Source organism: Mustela nigripes, chromosome 12, assembly GCF_022355385.1.
Source record: "Mustela nigripes isolate SB6536 chromosome 12, MUSNIG.SB6536, whole genome shotgun sequence".
NCBI classification, from domain to species: domain Eukaryota; kingdom Metazoa; phylum Chordata; class Mammalia; order Carnivora; family Mustelidae; genus Mustela; species Mustela nigripes.
In genome coordinates this window covers 79,724,777-79,746,126 of record NC_081568.1, presented here as the reverse complement: position 1 = coordinate 79,746,126, position 21,350 = coordinate 79,724,777, and the positions used below count along the sequence as shown (strand labels likewise).

Genomic DNA, 21,350 nt, shown 5'->3' with positions numbered 1-21,350 from the left:
CATCTATTAGTTGGCCTCCACAATGCTTGCATAATTTTGTATCACTAGGCTTCATGAATAAACCAGAAATAGTAAGGGTACTTCAGATTCATGACGCCCACACAAGGAGGAGTCTGGAAGAAAAGTGCCACGGAAGAACACAACACAACTTAAAAGCAATCCGTCCTCTCCAATGATGAAACTCTCAACCTACCTCTAAGATACTAGCACCCAAACACCACCGCCTTCTGCCCAGCCACCCAGCTTACAATGTTAAGATCACTTAATTTCTGTACCTATAAACTGGTACTCTGTCAGTGAGTTCTTGTGAAGTTCCAGGGGCCAGCATGGAGAAAGCAATCAGCAGAGAGCCACGACACAGCTGGGCTAGTCAACAGCGGATCCTGCATCATTTCACCAGTCACTTGGACTGCTCAACAAGGCTCTCTCCCAGTAATGGCCTGGTCTCAATACCCACCCAAGCTTAGGGGAACCTCAAATGTTCAGAACCAAAACAAACAAACAAACTCACTCCCCAAAATAAAAGGCCTAGAAAGAATAACCAACCAACCAAACAAAATAAAAACAAAAAAAGACCCCTTCCACTTTACAGCAGAGCTCCTAGTTGAATTGTTATTCCACCAGATAAACGTAGTCCCTCACTTTCAGACATTCTCCCTTCCTGGCCAGCTGTTCAAACACATCTCAGGTGTTAAGGTAGTAATGTCTACAAACATTAAAAATGGAATTTGCAGAGTAAGGGAAGAGTGAGAAGGGATAAAGGAGGTCCTCCATATTGAAGAACAGGAGCTGTGTCACAGGAGACGGCAGGGGACGGTGCAGCCCTCAGGTTAGACTGGGATTCACGGGGGTCTTCAAGCTGGGTTCATCAAGGCATGGTAGCAGACCACCCAAATCACCTAGATGGTTATTAAAACTGCAGTCTTGGACCCTAAGGCATGCCAGTTAAAACACAATCTCTAGGAGGGAGGCCCAGGGATCTGTCTTTTTAACTCATCCAAAGAAAGGTAAGGGTTATGACTTTTCTGTGCCAAAATGCCTCTGTAACGAGGGTGGTAATAAGAAAATGCAAATTCTCATTCACTGCTAGAGGAGGGAGGCAACATCAGATGTCCTCCCAGCTTCTGTTGTCTTCTGTTTCCTGTCCTCCCACTTCATGGCTCAGCTGAAGCCCTACTTCCTTCATAAATACTGGCATGGATTCTGGTCTACCTGTACCCTCTTTTCTCCAAACTCCTGGAATGCTCATGGTACGTTCTGTACATTATTCATGGGTCCTATTAACATTGTTTAAATGTGTTAAGCTTTGCTTCCCCCTTTTTTAAAGGACACTTAGTCTGTACTGTCTCACCCAGTGACTCCCCTCTGCCTGGTGAATTATGACAGAAGCTAACAGTGCCTGGGAAGGAGCCAATGGACTGAAAGCTTTAGACATACATCAGTTTATTTGATCCTAAAGATCCTAGCTTGCATTTTACTATCTGTACTTTACAGATGAGAAAATTAAGGGTCAGAAACATAAATTAATTTGTACAGCAGGATCACAATGGTAGAACTAGTGTTTGAACCCAGCTTGTTTGACTCCAGAGACCATGCCCTTTTACAAACCACTGCACCTATATTCAACCAGAGAATGTGATCTTTATATGGGGATAAGAATGATACATATGCACATACTAAGAATGCACATATACATATATATGTACATGCCAAGTGGTGGCTTTTTGCTAATGCTTTGCCTGTACCAACTCCTTTCATCTTCAGAATGACTGTGGAGTTGATTCTGCTATTAGCCTCATTTTACTGATAAGAAACTGAGGCTCAGAGAGTTTAAGCATCTTGCCCAATATTACAAGCTGACGGGGAATGGAGGTGGATCTGAACCCAGGGCATCTGACCAAAGAGTCTATGGTCTAACCACTATAACTTTTGCCTAGCCCAGTGCTTTGAACGTCAGTGATGCTCATAAGTACTTGTTGAGCTCAACTGAGCCAATGTCCAACTTTCTGAATTGCACCAATGTCCAATGTGCTATATAAACACACGGAGTGTTTCCATGAGTTGCCCAGGCAGCTCTCCAGCCCAGCAAGCATCTAATATAAGCTGCTGCTGACATGGATGTGCTTTCTGCCAACCACTTTCTCTCAGCTCCAGCCATACACACTCCCTACACCCCTGAACACACAACTCATGCTCTCTCCTTTCCTTCTCTCACTGTGGACAAGCAGCAAGCATGTGGCTAGGATCTCTAATGGCTGACTGCTCCAAAAGGAAGCAGCACTGGCTGGAAGAGGCAAAAACTCTTGTGTAGCTGAATACATTTACTCGTTTAACAAGCATTTATTAAGCACTTACCCTGTGCCAGACACTGTGCTAGGGAACCCTGGACACAGTACTGAGCAAGCAGAAGGATTCTGCTCTTGAATCAAGGCAATATATTAATAAAGAAGCACATAATTTTAGGGAGTGATGAGGGAAGAGAGAGAGACTGGGATAGGGATGCAGGTATGGAGAGGAGCTCAAAAAAGCTAAAACCTAAAGGATCTAAAGGAGCTAGCCAGGCAGCAGATAATTCAAGTGCAAAGGTCCTAAGGTGGCAGAATGCCTGGTATGATTTCACAACAGTGGTCTGCAAATTTTTCTCAAAGAGCCAGATTGTAAATGTATGTCTCTACTCAACTGTGCCATTGTAGCTCTACAGGTAATATGTAGACAAAGAGGCATGGGTAGCTAAGCTCCAATAAAATTTCATTTACAAAAACAGTCAGTGAGTGAGGAAGGGAAGGGCTGGGGGTTAGGAGCTGGTCTGTGGAGGCACTCACCAATAACTGTGGGAGGCCAGGAGTATGTGAAACAGAATAACATGGTGTGATTTCCAAACATCACTCTGGCTGCTGCACAGAGAATGGGTTATGGGGACAAGAGTTGACGTGACAACTATATAGGTAGCTGATGGAAACACCTGGGTAAGAGATGGAGGCGGCTTGGGTTTGTGTTTGGATTTGGCAGTAGAGACAGCTGTGGAGTCCAAAAGACTTCACTGAGGACCTCACCCCAAAACCCCACCGGTGGAATAGCTCAGTGGTCCCCTGGGAGGGTGTTCTCTATTGCGGAAACCCAGGGCAGCACGATCTTACACTCATGCAGTACCCCATACCCTGGGAATGAATGGATCCAGCCTACCTCAAATCTTGAGGGAAGTATCCCAAGAACCCAATTTTAGTGACTACCATGTGAATTTTCCAGGTACCACTAATCACATTGCCATAAAATGACTAATGTTCCTGAGAACACAACTTATTTCTCTTTCCAGTTACTATCTGAGGTGCTCCTGGTGAAATGGGCTATTTCCTAGTAGACTGGCAAGGGCTGACAGTGGAGTTATTTCCGAGTATTGCACACCCATTCCCCCCTGCACAAAGTCCAAAAGCTGATTGAGCAGCCACCTCAGATTCACAGCACAGGCCCCTGGAATCCAAAGGCTTGTTGATTAATCATTGCGAAATAACAGAGTTTCCCCTCAGGGTACCCCTCCTTCTTCCTCCTTATTCATTCTTCCTGATCCTGAAAAAGACAACACACAGGAACTCGAACTCTTGAAGCCTGTCATTAAGAAACCTTGTTCCTATTGGTCTGATGGTTTAATCTCACAGCTACAGAGCATCCAACTTAAACAGCTCTTACCTGATGTCTCCAGAAACAAACTAGCAAGGGAGAGAACAAAGGAAATGATGTCCCTGCCTAACATGCTAACAGCTTTTTCTCCCGTAATGCCTGATTTCTCCAACAGAGGTGAAGGGAGGAGGGAAATGGGGTATGTGTAGCCTTTTCTAGGAATCACCACAAAAAGTGTATTCATGGGGTGCCTGGATGGCTCAGTCAGTTCAGCATCTTTTGGTTGACTTTTGGTTTCATCTCAGGTTGTGATCTCAGGGTCCATCCTGGGATCAAGCCTGGCAGCAGGTTCCCTGCTCAATGGGGAGTCTGCTTGCTTGGGATTCTCTTTCTCTGCATGTCCCCATTCCCCGCGCCCCCTGCCCCATCATGCATGCTCTCTTGTTCTCTCTCTAAAATAAATAAGTAAATAAAATAAAATAAGTAAATATATATATAATATAAAATAAATATATTATAAAATATAATATTTATATAAAATAAATATATATAAGTATAAAATAAGTAAATAAAATAAATAAGTAAATCTTTAAAAAGTGGATTCACATTTTGTCAGATCCTTCTTTGACTGCAGCTCAGTCAACACTGAGAGGTGTTTTCTTTGGGGTTTCATTTTGCCTTTTGCTCCTCAGGGAATGTGAAAGGGCATTCCTGATTAAAAACAAGCTGATGTCAATGACCTCTGCCATGACTCCCAGAGATCACAGGAAGGCATGGATAAGGTCTCTGACTCTTAAACCAAACCTCTTTCCCGCTCTCCTTTATCATTATAGGATTTACAATGATGACCAAGTTGTGTGGTGCACTCAGTCCCAGGACGTGCTAGGCAGAGCACCCTGTAGGGAAGGAAAGGACTTGGCAGTTAAAAATCACCTAGATTTCTTTTCCTTCCTCTTTGGTTACCTACTTAAGCTGCTTCAAAAAGGAGACTTAAAAAGGTGGGAAGATGACATGAAGCAACCTCTCTGTAGAACAGTCTGGCAGCTCCTTCAACTGTTTAACTGAGTTTCTGTGGGACCCAGTAGTACCTCCGCCCTCGCCCAGGTCTATCACCAAGAGATCTCAAAGGTGTCTAACAAAAATCTGTACGTGCATGGTTACAGCCGCATTGCTCCTCACGGCCAAAAAGTAGAAATAATCAAAATGCCATTAACTGATGAGTGGATAAATAAAATGTGGTATATCCACACAAGGGAAGACTACCTAGCAATAAAAAGGAAGGAAGTCCTGATGTACACTCCAACAAGGATGAACCTGGAAAATACTATGCTAGGTGGAAAGAGCCAGTCACAAAGTCCACATATTGTGTAAGTCCATTTATATGAAATACCCAGGGCAGGCAAATTAATAATGACAGAAAGTAGAGGAGTGGTTTCCTGGCTAATGGGGGAGGACTGGGGGGGCTAAGGGGCACTGTTGGGGGTGATGAAGATATTCTGGAATTAGATAGCAGTAATGGTTGCACAACTCTGAATATACTGAAAACCACAGAATTGTACATTTTAAATGGGTAAACTGTATGGTATGTGGGTATCTCAAGAAAGTTGTTTGGGGGGAAAAAAAAAAGGAAGAGGGTTGCCCTTGAAAAAAGGAGTCACAAACAAGATACACACACATACACATACCTTTTGAGAGTTTAGACCAAGTTTGCCCCTAAGATCAGGGGTCCTTTGTGCAGTCACAGGGAATAGCTGATAGGAACATGACAGTCCCTGGCCCACAGGAGCAGTGAACTGGGGTTCAGAGGACAGACTTTAAGTTCTGGATTCACCTGTAAACGTGGGAATGTCTCAAATCCTGCCCATCTCTAGGCAGAAGGCCTGCCCCTGCTGGCAGGGCAGGACACAGAAGGCCTGCATGCAGCCCACGCAGGTCTGTCTGCTGGGAATGCTGCGTCATGTTAGGGCTGCAATGGGACTTCACCACGTGGGTCTATTCAGGCAGAGCACACTTGTCAATGACATGGCTCTGGACAGCCTTCCGTGGACCCATGTCACCTCAGGTCTGCCAGGGCCGGAATGCTCCAGCTGCTGACAGGAGAGGCAGCTCAGCTGGCTGGCTGTGCACTTGGATATGTAAAGCACCCAAGTGAAAGTTAATGGAGACAAGGTTTAAGGACAGTGTTTTGGGGCTTAGAGAACCATACAAGAGGACACACGCCCAGCAGGCCACATACAGTCATGGGCTCACCCCACCCAGCTCCTGTAGGCTCAGAAGGTCCTAGTGTGACCTAGGAATCCCCCAGGTGCTCTGTGACCTGTCTCCCCATGCCTAATTATTATCTCTGCAACGCTGAATGCAGGGCTGGGAAAACAGGGGGCTGCCCCTTCACATGGAGGTGTACTCAAGACTGTCCCCAGGAGTCCATCTTTACTTGGCTTAGAGGCTGCTAAAGATAGCCAGGACTCAGAGGGCCAAGGTGTGGTACCTACTGACCAGGCAAGAGCCGCTATCTGTGTTATAGGAGGGACAAATATAAAAGGGTCACAGTGAGCTATGAGAACATTAGGCTCTTAGATGGGCATAATGATGGCAATCATCATCATGATAACACTGAATGCTTAATGTGTTGAGTATGCTCTTAAATATGTGATGTGCACTACTGCACTTCTCCCTCACAACCCTCTTATCTTTACGTGGCAGGGGACAGAACTGAGAAACAGAGAGTTTGTCACTGCTGCAGTTCACACAGAAGCAGGTGGTTGAGCCTGGACTTGCACTTTGGTGGCCTGAATCTAGAGCTGAGGCACTCCAGTGCTACATGGGGGCCTTGGCTGCTCTGGATTTCTGGCTCTTGAGCAGGTGGCAGGAGGTGTGACCTAGGACAAAGTGGGGCACTCAGCCCTGAAGGGGAGAGCTTGGGCGACAGGCACTCAGCCCTGCTCAGGAACTCTGCCACTACCCCACCGGAGGTCAAGAAGGCAGCCCGTGAAAATGTCTGCTTCCTGAAATCAGGCAGCAGCTCTGGGTTTCTCCTGTGGGCAAAAGAAGGGACCCTTTCACCCAAGAAGCCAGTAAGATTAACCCCAAAGGAGAACTTCATCTGGCAAAAATCTCAGCTACAACAAAGACTCTGGCTTTTTCCCAGAATCCTGATTTTTCTCTTAGGTAAATGGTAAGTTACGACCAACTGTGACATCAATAGTCACTTTGAAAAATACTACCTTTTCCTTATTTTCGGGAGGAAAACAAACAAAAACCAACAAGAAAAAGGTACAGCAAGTAAGACTGGTTCCCAGTTCTTCCATGCGGGTGCCACGACTCCATTTTCACACAGGATACTTGAGCAGGACAGTTGGGAGTCTGCTGGGAGATGGCCCCGAGGGAGTCCACTCTACACTCCCAACAGTCAGGGGGAGGACAAGCATGGCTGCATGGAAGCTCACTGACCCCGAGCTTGCCTTGTGCCCTGCTAGCCAGGAAATAAGCCTCACCTGCTATGGAGAGTGAATGCCACTGAACCCAGGAAGAGAAGAGGCACAGACCCTGCGTGCTTCAGTCTTCACCCTGAGCCGGCCACTTGCAAGATCCCTGTTCTCTGCTCCGCTATCTCCTATCCTCTGTCCAGTTCCCAGACTTTCAAAGCCACTGCCAGGTGCTGAGCGGAGCCCTGTCCAGGTACACAGTCACTTTTTTTTTTCTTTTAAGTTTTTTTTAAAAATATTTTATTTATTTATTTGACAGAGAGATATTCTGACAGAATATTCAGGCAGGCAGAGAGAGAGGAAGAGAAGCAGGCCCCCTGCAGAGCAGAGAGCCCGATGCGGGGCTCTATCCCAGGATCCTGGGATCATGACCTGAGCTGAAGGCAGAGGTTTTAAACCACTGAGCCACCCAGGTGCCCCCACAGTCACTTTTCATGTCCAATACAGCTCCATGAGGCTGAGTCTATCCAAGTGAAGACGTCTATAGACTGTCCTACTCTTGACAGTGCCTCTAGAAGTCTCGCTGCTACTCCCCTAGCCGCCCTACCACACCTCTTTTCAGTCTTACCCATTCAAGAGAGAGAGACTGTATTTTTTTTTTCCTCGTAGGAACTTTGAAAACTACAGGTTTTTTTTTTTTTTTTTTTGCTCCCCTACCCCTCCCACAGCTCTGCAAGGGGATGAGAAACTCACCATTGTCGAAGACCGTGCCTGCTGTGAACGAGAGTTCTGAATCATGTTCAGCTTTGCAGGCATATAAGGCTTTTGCCTTCCGGAACGGTGTGCTGTGTGAAAACAGGAGTTTATTTAGCAGTATTTTTAAACCTTCTGAAAGCCCCAGATATGTAATCTCTCTCATCCACTTCCCTGCAAGCCACCTAGTTGTCTCTTGCGGCAACAGCCTGACAAGGCAGCCAGATGGCAAAACATGAGGTGGAAAAGTTGCAAAGGTCACCAGAGAAAAATGAGAATTATTCAGAGACAAGACATAAGCCCTGAGAAACCACACTTCTTGTGGGGTCACCTTGTGTCATGTGAAACTCTGCCTAGGAGTTACAACACCTGAACAGTGGGAATATAAGCTGAGACCCATTCTTGGAGCAGGAGTAGTTTGGGGAAAGGGAGGCTGGGCAGCTTCCCAGTTGCTCTGGAGAGCACTCACAACAGACCTGGTTGAAAACTGGCAATGCTCAGGGAGTCAAAAAAGCAGAAATTCTAACAAACATGTTTCGGCTCTAGGCCACGGGATGACATTCGCTTTCTCAGATGTCACTTATTTCTCATTGGGCTGGTGGAGCAGGATTCCAGAGCTGGAACTCCCCGACCCCCAGGGTAGGGCAGGGAACAGACAAGTTGTGTGTGTGAGCACTTACATGAATGTGTGGGGGGAGCGTGGTGAGGAAGAAGGGAGGGGGAACATGACGTATATATGTGCATCAAAATAATTTCTGAAAAGCTCTCAAAGTGACTCTAGTATGCAACCAGGGCTAAGAACCACTGTTCTAGATTAGGGGTTGGCAATCTCTTGCTCTAAATGGCCTAGCAGTGAGTATTCTAGGCTTTGTGGGCTATAAGAACTCTGTTGCAATTACTCAGCTCTGCCTTGTGGCATAAAAACAGCCATAGACAACATGTAAATGAATTTGTATGGCTATGTTCCCTCAAAACTTTACTTAGAAAAAACAGGTGGTAGGTTGGACTTGATCTAAAGAGAAAATTCTAAGAACCGGTAAATCCCATTACCTTCTATCAATTTTTGCTTTGATATCCAAATAGTTCCAAATGATCTATGGACTTCTCAAGGGTCATAAAACAAATAACATTTAACAGTCAGAAGTTGACTCTTTATTTGCTAAAAGTAATCTCTTCTCCCTCTGAAGAAGTACTTTTAGGAGCTCAGGGCAGAATAACAAAAGAGCAAGTAGGTCCTCTGGGTTAAACAATTATTCCAGGGATGGATTATTTACTCTAGCTTCATCTGACTAACAGAAAGCCTCCAGGAGCCAGTGATGCTAAATGCCCTCTGGCACACTGATTTCTAGCAGCCAATTGAGATTTAGGTGAGGAAAGTCTGGTCTTAGGTAAACCCAGATAAAAATCACAAGAGGCAGGGGTCTTGGGTCATTATGACACTGTTATTTCTCAGAGTCACCAAATCCAGCTTCTCTTTGGGAAGGAGAAGCCATGGATGGATGGATGGACACATATACTGGGACCAGGCATCAGAAGGTCTAGTCTTGGCTCCATGAAAACTGAAGGAAAGATAGTTTAAAAGTTCTGCTGCACAGAATGATCATGATAAATGATTATCTAGAATTGTTGCTGGGCATATTTTATCATTCTTTTCTCTGGTCTTCTAGTGGCCAACAGATGATGGCCAGGCGGGAGAAAATTGGGAAAGTGGGAGAGAATAAAGTGGATTCACTGGGAATCAAAGAAAGAAGAGCCATCAAAATTCCTGAGCTTTAAGTGGAAAACAGCTCTTTCTGGGGTAATTGTCATTAAACTCAGAATAGAGCTCTGCACCAGAGGCATATTCTGTGATCTAACTGAACCAAGTCTGCATATTGTCAGGAAGGGCCAAACATCCATTGTGCAACTTTCCATGGAGGGCAAAATAGTGTTTTTGTTTTTGAGGGAGTGGGAGCCAAGAGGAGGAGTTGCCTGGTTATAAAAAGTGATAAAATGGCCCATATCCCATAATGGCAGGCAAGGAGAGCCTAGAAGGTAGAAGGAGAATCCATCTGACATTAACCTTGGTCACTGGTCCCTGAGGACAGTTCACAGCCAGTGGGTAGAGTACATAGACCAGGGATGAGAAAAATCAAAGGTGAGGGTAAGATTACTGAGGCAAGCCTCCTCCAGCTGGATTTTCATAGAGGTTACTTATTAACTTCATTAAATAAAAGGAATGGGACAAAATGGGCAAACCAGGGAAGCCAAGTGGGGTATCTGGCAGGAATCAAGCAGAGGGAATGGTCTCAGGTGCTGAAGTTTATCATTCAAGAGGAGTAAATTTTCTACTAATGTTAGGCTTTTGGAATTGAATCAAGTGACAATAAAATAATCCATTAAAAATAAAAACAAAGATCAGGAAAGGGACTTGCTTTTTTTTTTAGATTAAGAGGTGACTGACCATCTACAAGAAGGTCTTTTCCCCTGAGACCTCCTATTCCTGTTTCCCAGGACCAGGGCTGCCAAATAAAGTACAAGACACCTAGTTAAATTAGAATTTCAGATCAAGGAGAAATGCTTTTGTAGTAGAAGTATGTCCCAAATACTACATAAGAGAAATCATTTGCCATTTATTTACTATTCAAATGTAACTGAATATTCTGTATTTTCATTATTTGCTAAACATTTGCTAAATCTGGCAATTCTATCCGGGGAACAGTCTTATCTTTTTTAAAAGTTTGTCAGCCCAACAGGTCCAGGGTCCTATGTTATATTCGCTCTCAAAAGCCCCAGTAGCTTGCTTAAGGTAGGGTTCCTACCAAAACAGATCCTGTTGGCACTGAGGTTGTGTTTGGCTTTGGCTCTGACTTAAAAAAAATTAAAACTCCCCACACCAAGCATCCTTGGCTCTCTGGCTCCCCATTCTCTGCAATGCATCTCAACACTGGACACAGAGAGCCTGAGGTGCCTTCAGCTGCTCCTGAAACAGTGCCCTTCAGACCTCAGCTGGCCTTCAAGGGCATGAACAAGTTTGGAACCTTCTGCTGGTTCATTTTTAATTTTCGCCTCTGAGCATGGCACAAGGCCAGAAAAGCACTCAGAGGAGCTTCCCTCAAATGCCCTTGCAAACCTTGCAAAATGACGACCCACTGTCCATCAGATGACACTACAGGGAGGTGGGGCTAGCCAGACTTGCAGGATGCAACAGCTTGATCATTCAGGCCAGGGACCACTGTGTAAAGGGAAGCTATGGTTTAGGGGCTGGGAGCTTCTCTAGGGGTAACAGGAAAGGGAAGTGTGAAGGGAATATGCTTCTACGACCCTTCCTCTGCTGTGCTATTAAAGTCATCTTCCTTCCTGCGCTTGAACTAAGAAGCACTGAAAATGCTTGAAAGAGGGGAGAGGGAATCATTCCCAGAGGAGACATTATGTAGAAGTTCACAGGACCATTTATTAGGTCCTATGGAGTATTTACTTTTTAAAAGCTCTGCCAGGGGAAGGAAATCTGAAGCTTCATGCTCTTGAAATGGATCTGGGGAAAAGGCCCCATTGGACCTGAACAACAGGTATGCCTCCATCTCTTGGCTGCATACCCCAATGGCAGTTAGGGGACTTTAATCCTCTCTGTTGGCTAGGACTGATGGGCTAGCTCCCAGTAGGGTCTCCATCTGTGCTCACCTTGGCACACACACTTAGCCCTGTGACAGCTGATTCCAAGCCCCAGTCTGCTTTTCCTATTTCAAAATGGCAGATTCCTAAAGTGTTGTGGAATAGTATCATCCAAATGGTGCTATTTCAATGATGGCCAGAGTGGGCAGTTCTGAATAACCATGACCCCAGACCTACTACAATAGCAGATCCTATTGCCACTGTGCTTTGTCAATCATCAAATGCTTTGGGAGATGGAAAGGAGTAGCTAAAGAAAGAAAAATACAAAAAAAAGACCCGGAAAATTTGTTGGGTGATGGAACGGAGTACAGAGGTAGAGATACTGGTTAGGCAACAGGCCCCCAAACTCAGAGACACAAAAAAGTGAACATCCTCAAAGCATAGAATATGTTCAGCTTTTTACCTGAATGATTCTACCATTCTGAGTCCCCCAGTCCATTCTGTTCAAGGGACCAGTGTTTTGAAGATTTTACTTCCCTTTGTTCAAAATGAAGGAAACACATTCTGCTAATGACCAAGCCTCTTCTATGAGTAGTGATGCATATTGGGAGGTGGCTATAGTTTGCTGCAGTTCAGGTCTTCATGGGGGAATGAGTGACTGAACTGCTCTGGTTAGATCCATGCCGTATCTCATGTCCTAGAAAGTTAATGTCTCCCAAAGCACCCAGAATATGTCAGAAATAATGAGGAAATAACTTGAGTGTCAGAAAAATAGGGTCTGAATTTTAACTTTATTCCCAGGATGAGGATAAGAGTATATGAAGAAGCTACCTTTCCCACCTTCCACTGCAAAGCTAGACAGAAAATCAGGAAGAGCAGGGCAGGCTCTGCAGCTGGGAGTGGCATGGAACCTTAGGTTTGGGGGCACCCACATGTTTGGAGGAAAGAGTGCTGAGTTGAGGACAAATAATCCTGAATTCTGGATGGGCTCTCATCCACTGGTGGGACTACAGTCAACTCTCTGTGCCTTAGTTTTTTTTCTCTGTAAGACCATTCAGGCCATTTCTCCTCTCATTCTCACAAGATGATAGAATGCAATGATAGACTGGAAAGATCCTGGAGAAGAATAAACTAATATATACATCTCTATATATAAATAACATGGGTTTTCTTTTTTAAAAGTGAGACTCAATGTTACAAATTATTTAAGCCTCTCCGCTGGACCCATCCTTCAGGTAAAAAAACAGCTATGAGAAAAAGATGGACAAGAAAATACTGTTAAGGCTCCGGGGACTTATGATGCTTTATAATTGGGCTCTACATTTTAGTTGTCTGCAAGCAGAAACTAAATTTGAGAGAGACACAGCCTTAGGATTCATATAGCAGAGAGATTCTTTATTAATTAATTTCTTTCTTTCTTCTAAATTTCTTTCTTAATTAATTAATTCTTTTTTTTATTTAAATAGCTTCTTTTCTCTGAAGAATTAAGTCTAGACATCCTCAAACCAGAGGAGAAGAACTAGATCAACTCTGAGAAAGAGGTGCTGCCTATTCCCATGAGTGCTAAGGGTCCATGATGCATGAAGATCGGAGATCGGAGCACACAGAGGGCAAGGAGGCAGCCATGATGATTTAAAGAGAAACTGCTTCACATCTCCATCCTTTATTCCATTACATTCATCTCTCTCATGACTCTGGTTTTAGCAACTAGGGGTCAATGCTCATGGCCAACAGTCAAACCTCACAAATAAATGCTGCCTGATGCTACTTGATAAAAATGAGGGAAGGAAAGGCCAGTATGTGTCTCAGCACTGTTCCCTCTGGTATTATCTTATACCAAAGCACAGAGAAAGCTCCATGACTCAGAGAACAGGGGCCCATCCAGGAGGCATTCTTTCCCCAAACTCTTCATTCAGAAATTGGAGGAAGGTTCAGAGAGATGTGGAAAATGCCATGCTGGTTCATGCACATGTCCCTCCCAGCTTCGGTCTCTGAGGCTGGAATCATAGGAGGGCAGAGGCTAGCCACCCCCACTGTTCCTGACTGGCTTTGGATAAACAGGAATACATCGGTCATCATCCATGATTTTACCTGGAGTCTTCGCGAACTGCTTCTTCTGGCCTGTCAAAAAGCAAGTGCAGGTTTGGATGGCGGGGAACAAAGTTGACGAAGAGGCTGAACACTGCATGAAGAGAGGACCAAGCCAATGAGAGAGCAACAGCAGCAACAGAAAACCAAACAAACCCTGCAACAGACCTGATGGGGGATGAGTCGCTGGACGTGGATGAGGTGGGCATAGGGCTGGATGGCGCCGAGAACATGGGCCAAGATGGCGAGAGGGGTGAAGTTGGGCTTGGATTCGGGGGGCTGCAAGACAGAACAATCAGAAAACTCGTCAGCACAGAGGGAAACCACAATGGGGGCATGAGGTTCATGGGAGGCCAAATGATGGGGAGCTGGAGCAGACAAGGAGCACTGAAACCTGGCTGTGTTGTCAGTGCCAAGTCACATTTCTCCAGACCAGAACTCGGTATATTCCAAGTAGCATCTCTTCTGCAATTCTTTGGAATATTAAGGAGTCTCTCTGCCCTGCAGAACAGCTGCTTTCTAGGTCACAGGAGCTTTTTCGACGGTGTGCCTTGCCCACTGGTGGAAGATGGCCTGGGCCCATGTGTGTGAGCTCCCACTCATACCCTAGCACCAGCCCATGTGGAACAGAGATAGTTTCTAAGAGGCCTTCAGGTTCCACTGCTGTGAGAGTGTTTTTAAAGTTGGATCTCAGCAAAAATGACCATTTTTCTGGGCCACACGGGCCATTCAGCCAGAAAACCATTTCCTGTTTACATTTTTAACTAAACGGGCTGTGTGCCATTGAAGACTCAGAGAAGCAGTGCATCAGAAATACGATAGCAGATGAAGGGTCTGGACGCACACCTCTCAGGAGAGGGCACACATTACCCACAGCATTGAGGTTCCCCTGAGGTTTGCTTTCCAGGCCTGCCCTTTCTCTTTTCATGGATTTTGGGCATTGTGACGCTCTAAGAAAAAGCCCCACAGGGAAGGCAATGAAAAAATGAGGAACAGAAATCTTCAATCTGTCATTTTGTTCTTTGATGGGTAGCTGATCAAAAGTTTACAGGGGAAAGGTTAAAATTACTCACTGAAACACAGCTTATGACTTTTAACTGGTCACGTTAGCCCTTTGACTTATTTCTACAAATTACACAAACAAACATCTTAGCAACTCCATAAAATCATATTAAATCACAGATTGTGGGAAGACCAATGTGGAAATCGCCCAGCCACAACACCCCTGCAGTCCTGAGCCTCAGCCGACTGCTGGAATGTTTGATCCAAGCACTTTAGCAGGGGGGAAAATGACAGCAATCCAATTCCAGTGCAACAGACTCTCTAAACATAGTGGGATTTAGCAAGAATGCATAAATGTTCTACTTAATGGGCCATTCTCAATTCAGACATGAGATCTAATAATGGTTCTAATTACCTATGGTTATAACATACATTCTCATGGAAATATACAGTAAAACCTATCACATGAGTTCACCAGATATCCACAGACTAAAGGAATGAAACACTTATTTAATGCCATTACGTACATTATATTTCTAGAACATAAATTCTATAAGGGCAAGGATTTGTATCCATTTTGTTTACTGATCTATCTCTAATGCCTAAAATAGTGTGCCTGTAAGTATTCAAGAAATAATTACTGAGTAAATTAATAAATCTCATTTAACTTTGCCAACAAGCTAAGACACACAAAACAAATGTGGAAGCTTGGGGCCAATTTGAAACTTGCCTCTAAGTGACAGGGCCGAGGTTCAGACCTTGTTCCCCTGGCCGTCAGCCCTGGGCTCTGGCGACCACAGAGTCCTATCTCTAGGGTAGCAGGACTGGCTCTATTCCTTTATGCTGTGCCAAGCTTCCTTATAGGCCCGGTCACAGCATTAGAAGCCTTCTTAACCACTGATTTACGAGTTTCCTTTAGATCCCTGCCACATTTGCAAAGGAAATTGGGAATGTAGCAACAGACAGATTCATTAAGACTCAACATATTGTAAATTCTCCAATCCTGCCTCCAGTCTTCTCTCTGGTAGATTCACATAGCAGATGGAATTCATATAATATAAGAGATTAAATTCTAAAAATATGGCTTTTTTCTTTTTCTCAAGTAATCCAGCAAAAAGCTACTGAGCATACAATATGTTCAAACACAATAAATGGAAAACAATTTAGCATTTGCCAAGGTCCCTAACCTCAAGAGTTCCCAATCTATTTTAACAAGATCGGACTGACCAAAAAGCAACTATAACATAAGACAGTAAGATTTGGCAGCCGAGGGATAAGTTACTCTCTTATTAGTTGAATACCTTCTCCTGCTTGACTCTGTCTCGAGTCCTGAGAGAGAGTGCTGCCTCATTTTAACTGTGCAGTCCTCATTTTCTTCTATGGCTGCAGCTAGTGAGCAAGACCTTGCTTTCTCAGGCCTCTCCCCACAATACTCCCCTCTCGATAATGACCTAGTAGGCAAGGCCTGGCCATGACTTCCAAACTGCAACCCAGCCCAGGAACCCAAGATCTGACCAGGGAAAATTTGCAAGTTCAAGAGAGCAAGCAGCCCAGGCCAAGAGGCCTGAACTCATCTGTTCCTCTGGTCAGTGGTCAGCACAGGACAATTAAAAAGTCTTAGGACTTTTTGTTTGTTTGTATTCTTTTTTCCTTTTTAGTGGCTTTTATAAGTACAAAACACCTCCAGCTTCCTATCTCATTTGTACAAGAATCATGCCTTTGGCTAAAGGCATAGCTGGGGACATACTCTATAAACACAATGTGGGCTCTGAATGTTTTTTCACATCCATGCCTATCAAAGTGGTTCTTGGCCAGTAGTACGTGGCTGAAATTATCTGGGGGTACAGTTGGAATTCCAAGGTATTTGAAACCATTATAAGAACTTACTCTTCAATCTCCATGTCACTTATTGTACTGACTGTCATTTTTAACAACTAATAAAATTTCATTTGTTTGCTTGTGTATTACTCATAGCAGTGACATTTATTTGCTATAAAATGACCACAATTTAAAATTTATGATGACTATATTTTAGCGTAACAATAAAATGCACACACCACAGTACTCTGATTTTTTAAACTGCTGGAATTATGCTTTTTACTCATTTGTGCTCAGAATCATGTCAATAAAACTTATGATCAGCAATACTATAGAACGTGTGTTATTTATTTAATGATGGATATCTATAGCAAAAGAATGACAATAATATATAACTATTATTCCAAGAAGCAAGGAATACATTTTATTTTAATTGTGATACAACTCAGATACAACTCATATAGGTGGGAAATAAGATCACACAGATGATGCTAATGGCCCAAGACTGTATAATCTTTCATTTCCCTTCAGTTCCAAAGTGACTGGCTATAGCTTATGGAAAAATGACAACAGCAGACAAAAATAAACAAACAAAAAAACCTCTCCCTTAAAAAAACCTAAAACAAAACACACAAACAATAAAGGTCAGTTTGCTACTGGCTCTGAAGCTGCTATCAAATTCTCACTTTCCCTAAGAAGGCCAAAGATAACAAATGACTGAGGTTAGGATAGGAGAAAGTAATTTTGAAACTACAGTCTTAGCAGATGAGCCCCTAAGGCTTCTCTACCATCCTAAGAGTAAGGCTGTGAGTATCTGAGCTGAATGCCCCAGCACATTTTTCATTTCTGGGGTTCTGCCTGTACCCTACTCCTCTTCCCCACCCCCTTTAAGGCCAGCTACAACAACAACAACAACAAGAGCTTAAACTTTAGCATGAAATGAATATTTGCTGTTTTAGTTTGGATTCAACTGGAAGGCTTGTAATAGTTTAGTCTGCTGGTCCACAGTGTCCTCAAAAGGAGTCCAGTCAGTCCTGTTGACATTCACTGGACAGTGAAGAAAGAATGGTTTAGGAAGATAAGGCTCAAAGGCCTGGCAGCATGTTGGGTTGTGGCCAATAGTTCAAGTACAGTGTGTGGCATTATCATCAGCTTGACACCCTTCTGTGGTGACTCACTTGAATGATGGAATGTCTGGTATACCAGCCAGGGCATGCCTGTCTTACTATGGACAGTGCTGCCCCAGCAGGCTCCCAATCTCATCATGCATGTGGCAGACCCAGGCTAGTCTCCACTCTATGGCTTTTAAAACCTGGTGCAAGATGAGCAGTAAACTGACCATTAAGAAGAAAGCTAATCTTTGAAGATTCTGATACTCAAAATTATAGATGGCCTTGTAGAAAACTAGAAAATACCAAAAGCAAGAAAAAGCAATACAATCATAATTTATAACCACTGATAATCATTATTGATATCTTGGCATATCTTCTCATTTTGGAAGGAATAAAACTACATAGTAGCCTGTTATGGTTTTTTTTCCCCCCACTTATTAAAGCATTTTTGAATATTAAATAGCCTTTGCTATCACATTCTTAAAATGACTAGAGGGGTATTTTATCATATGGTATATACCCTGATTTACGCAACCTTTCTCTTATTGTGTATATTCAGATTATTATGTCCCTCTAGCTATCATAAAGAGTGGGGCAACTCGCATCCTTGTTGAAGATCACTGAATGTATGTTTCCTTAGCATAAATTCCTAGAAGTTAAATTACTGTGTCAAAGGCTAGGAGTCCTTTTTAAGGGTACTGATACATCCTAGCAAATAGATTTGCACAACAGTTCTGCTGAACTGCATTCCCACCAAGAATTCCTGGAGGCTGTCCCTTCCCTCTCACCGTCACCCGAGCAGCAGGAGGCATCATTAAAAAAAAAAATTAGACTTTTTTTTTCCCTGTTGGGCTCTACTCTTTCCTAGCACTTCTAGTGATGTAAAAATGAATACAATTCCCTCCTCTTGTTCTGTTTCCATCTGGAAGCAATGTTTAATTTTCCAAAGGGCATTCTGCCAAGAAGGTAGTATAGGAAAGAACACAAGCAGGTAGACAGAGAAGACAATGTAAGCCTGGAGAGATAGAGCCCTCGTCAAATGGTGTGGCTGACCGAAGGGAAAGTGGGAGTGACAGATGGTCAGCCCATTCCTGGACTCTTAAAGATGGGACTAACTAGGAGGGGTGAGGTATAGAAGAGTATCCAGACAGTCTTCTGCCAGGTGTGTACTATGGAGAAGTCAAAAAACTGGCATTTGCTCCTCTCTGCCAGGCACTGGACTGTGATCTATATAGCCCAGGTTCCCAGTCACATATGTTGAGCCTGGGCAAGGACTGTGAGATCACTAGCCCAGGGCTGACCTTAATGTACCATCAGTCTTCTCTTCCCAATTAAGTACAGAATAGGAAGGTGCTATTAAATCCAAGGGGGTATGCTTGTCTTTCCCTCTACCCCCTGCCCTTTCCTCCTAGGAGAGATCAGAGAAAATTCCATGAAAACCAATAATGTCCTATTTAATCTAATCCCAAATCAGTGAATTCTTCTTCCTTGGAAAATATCCCTTTATGTCTTGATTTAAGGCACATAAAAAAAGAAGGGATATCAAACCTCAGCCAAGGGAAGAGGCCCAAAAGGAATACTGATAAAATGGAAGTGGTGAATCCAAGCAAATGACACAAAAAATGATTTTAATTTGTTAAAAAATTGACCACATATTTTTCACATGTGTCTGCTGAAGCTGCGTCAACACAGAAATTCTATATATGTCCCAAACTAGTGAATTTTTAGTATGTGCTTCACAGTCTAACAAGAGGGAAAACACACATGCCCCTGAGCTGTATCATTCTGTGATCTTTTGACTTTTACCAGTATGCATAGTATTTACAGATTCTTCCCCTCATCTAATATACTACCTAATTTATCTTAATGTGCATTTTTATCCTAATGTATTATCTATTTTAATGTGCATTTTGATCCTGTCAATGACAGTTCTGATTCTTATTTTAATGAGACAAATGGTAAAATCCCCTTAAGGCCTTAGAAATTATAGGCAATCACTTTTAAGACAGTTTTTAAGTGATTTGCTTTTAAAATAGTTCAATTTATCTAGAGTGTAGTAGTTCCCTTTCCTTTCTGAAGTATAAATTTCAAACAAAATTTAAACTCGGATGGAGTGTGCTGGGAATGGCAAATAATTCCATGATTTAAACAAAATTCAAAATCTTAGAATAGAGCATCTGTCATCCTTAAGGTTCTCCAAGTCAGTAATTTGGAACTTTTCATGTATAATAATGCAGAAATGGGAGGCAGAAGGGAAATCTCTGGATTGGAAGTAAAGATGACTGGACAACAGTTCCAGTTCAGTTGCTCATTGTGCAGGGAAAAAAACCTTAAGGGAAAGGACCAGCGAGGGTAAGAGGGCCAAATGCCTCTACTGTGCTTCATGGTACAAAATACTGAATAAGCAGAGTATTCTTTTTTAAATCTGAGGGTAGTCCCTCAGGCTTTTTCAATGCCACATTCCAGGTACATGAGAATTGGTTTTTATGTATGTACTTTCTTTCAACTGAAAAAATTTCATAATTTATTGTTTATTTATTGAAGTTATTTGTAAAGAAAGGCTGAAGCATTTTGGGTCCCATAGAGAATGCATATGTTTATACTTGCTGTTTCAAAGATTTGAACAGTTGCTGAGAAATCACCAAACTTCCTTACTATCTTAAATTGAGTGCAGTACAATTGTCACTCCCTCTATAATGAAGACATCGCAAAAGCAAATGCAGTCACTGTAATTTAAAAAGAGAAGGAAAGGAATAGTGTTGCCAGGTTCAATCTTACCTGTCCTGAGACGTAACTTAAGGCCACCATTCTAATACTAGGGATATTTAAACATTATTCTTAACATACATCTGCAAGGAGGAAGCTCTAACTACACCTCAGGGGATTGAGAGCAGGGAACTAGGTGGCATGGATTTAACATTCACTTTTTAATTTTATTTATACTGTTTTAATGTTTTTATCATGAGGCTATATTATTTTGTAATAGTAGAAAGCACTCTTCTATAAATGATGCTAGGATAATTGGATATCTGTATGGTAAAAGTAACACTTGGTCTGTCCTTCATATCAGACTTAATATACGATTTCCAGGTGGATTACAGATCCAAATGCCGAAAGCAAACAATAAAGGTTTTAGAAGAGAATAACTCTGGGAACTTGAGGTTGGAACATATCCAACAGAGCCTACAAAGCAGTAACCATAAGGATAATACAGATATACTCAACTACATTAAAATTAAGAATTTGTATTTATCAAAAGACAACATTAAAAGAGAGTAAAAAGGCAGCTTACAACATATAAATAAAGGGCTTATAACCAGACTCAATAAAGAGTTCCTACTGATCAGTAAGAAACAGAAAGACAACCAAGGGGGAGACGGCAAGCAACTTGAACAGACTTAAGAAGAGAAAATGCATCCAGACGCCTGGGTGGCTGAGTTGGTTAAGCACCTGTCTTTGGCTCAGGTCATGATCCCAGGGTTCTGGGATCGAGTCCCACCTACATCAGGCTCCTTGCTCAGTGGGGAGCCTGCTTCTCCCTCTGCCTGCCACTCCCCCTGCTTCTGTGTGCACTCGTGTACTCTCTCTCACGCTCTCTCTCTCTGACAAATAAATAAAATCTTTAAAAAAGAGAGAGAGAAAATGCAAAAAAAAAAAAAATGCTTAACCTCGCGGTAGTCCAAGAAATGTAGATTAAAACCCTAATGAGGTAGTTTTTCACACATACCAGAGTGACTAAATAGCTAACACCAAAATGCGGAAAACACCACGTGGTTGCAACATGTGGAATGTCCGAGCTCTACTGTTTTATTGGAGGGCTGGAGACTGCCGCACCCACTCTGGACAGCTTGGCTTCATCCGGCGAAGGTGAAGTGATCATCCTTTCTGACCCAGCAGTTCCGTTCCCAGACCTACTCCTTCCAGCAGGGCAAGCATTAGAATGTGC

At 43.2% G+C, this 21,350-nt stretch overlaps 1 protein-coding gene across 5 annotated transcripts in view; it reads right to left on the bottom strand.

Annotated features, from left to right (window-relative positions):
* The window catches only part of ARHGAP26 (Rho GTPase activating protein 26), a 414,796-nt gene that overhangs the window by 7,178 nt on the left and 386,268 nt on the right, over positions 1–21,350 (bottom strand). For 2 of the 5 annotated variants that reach the window (XM_059417817.1, XM_059417820.1), the window contains 2 exons: positions 13,641–13,751; positions 7,794–7,885 (listed from right to left, as the gene is read on the bottom strand). The exons of 1 other annotated variant lie outside the window; for it this stretch is intronic. In XM_059417817.1, the coding sequence (XP_059273800.1) occupies positions 7,794–7,885; positions 13,641–13,751 (203 nt within the window). Of the gene's footprint in view, positions 1–7,793; positions 7,886–13,475; positions 13,752–21,350 lie in introns of all 5 variants that reach the window. 2 more of the 5 variants (XM_059417816.1, XM_059417818.1) reach the window with 2 other exon arrangements.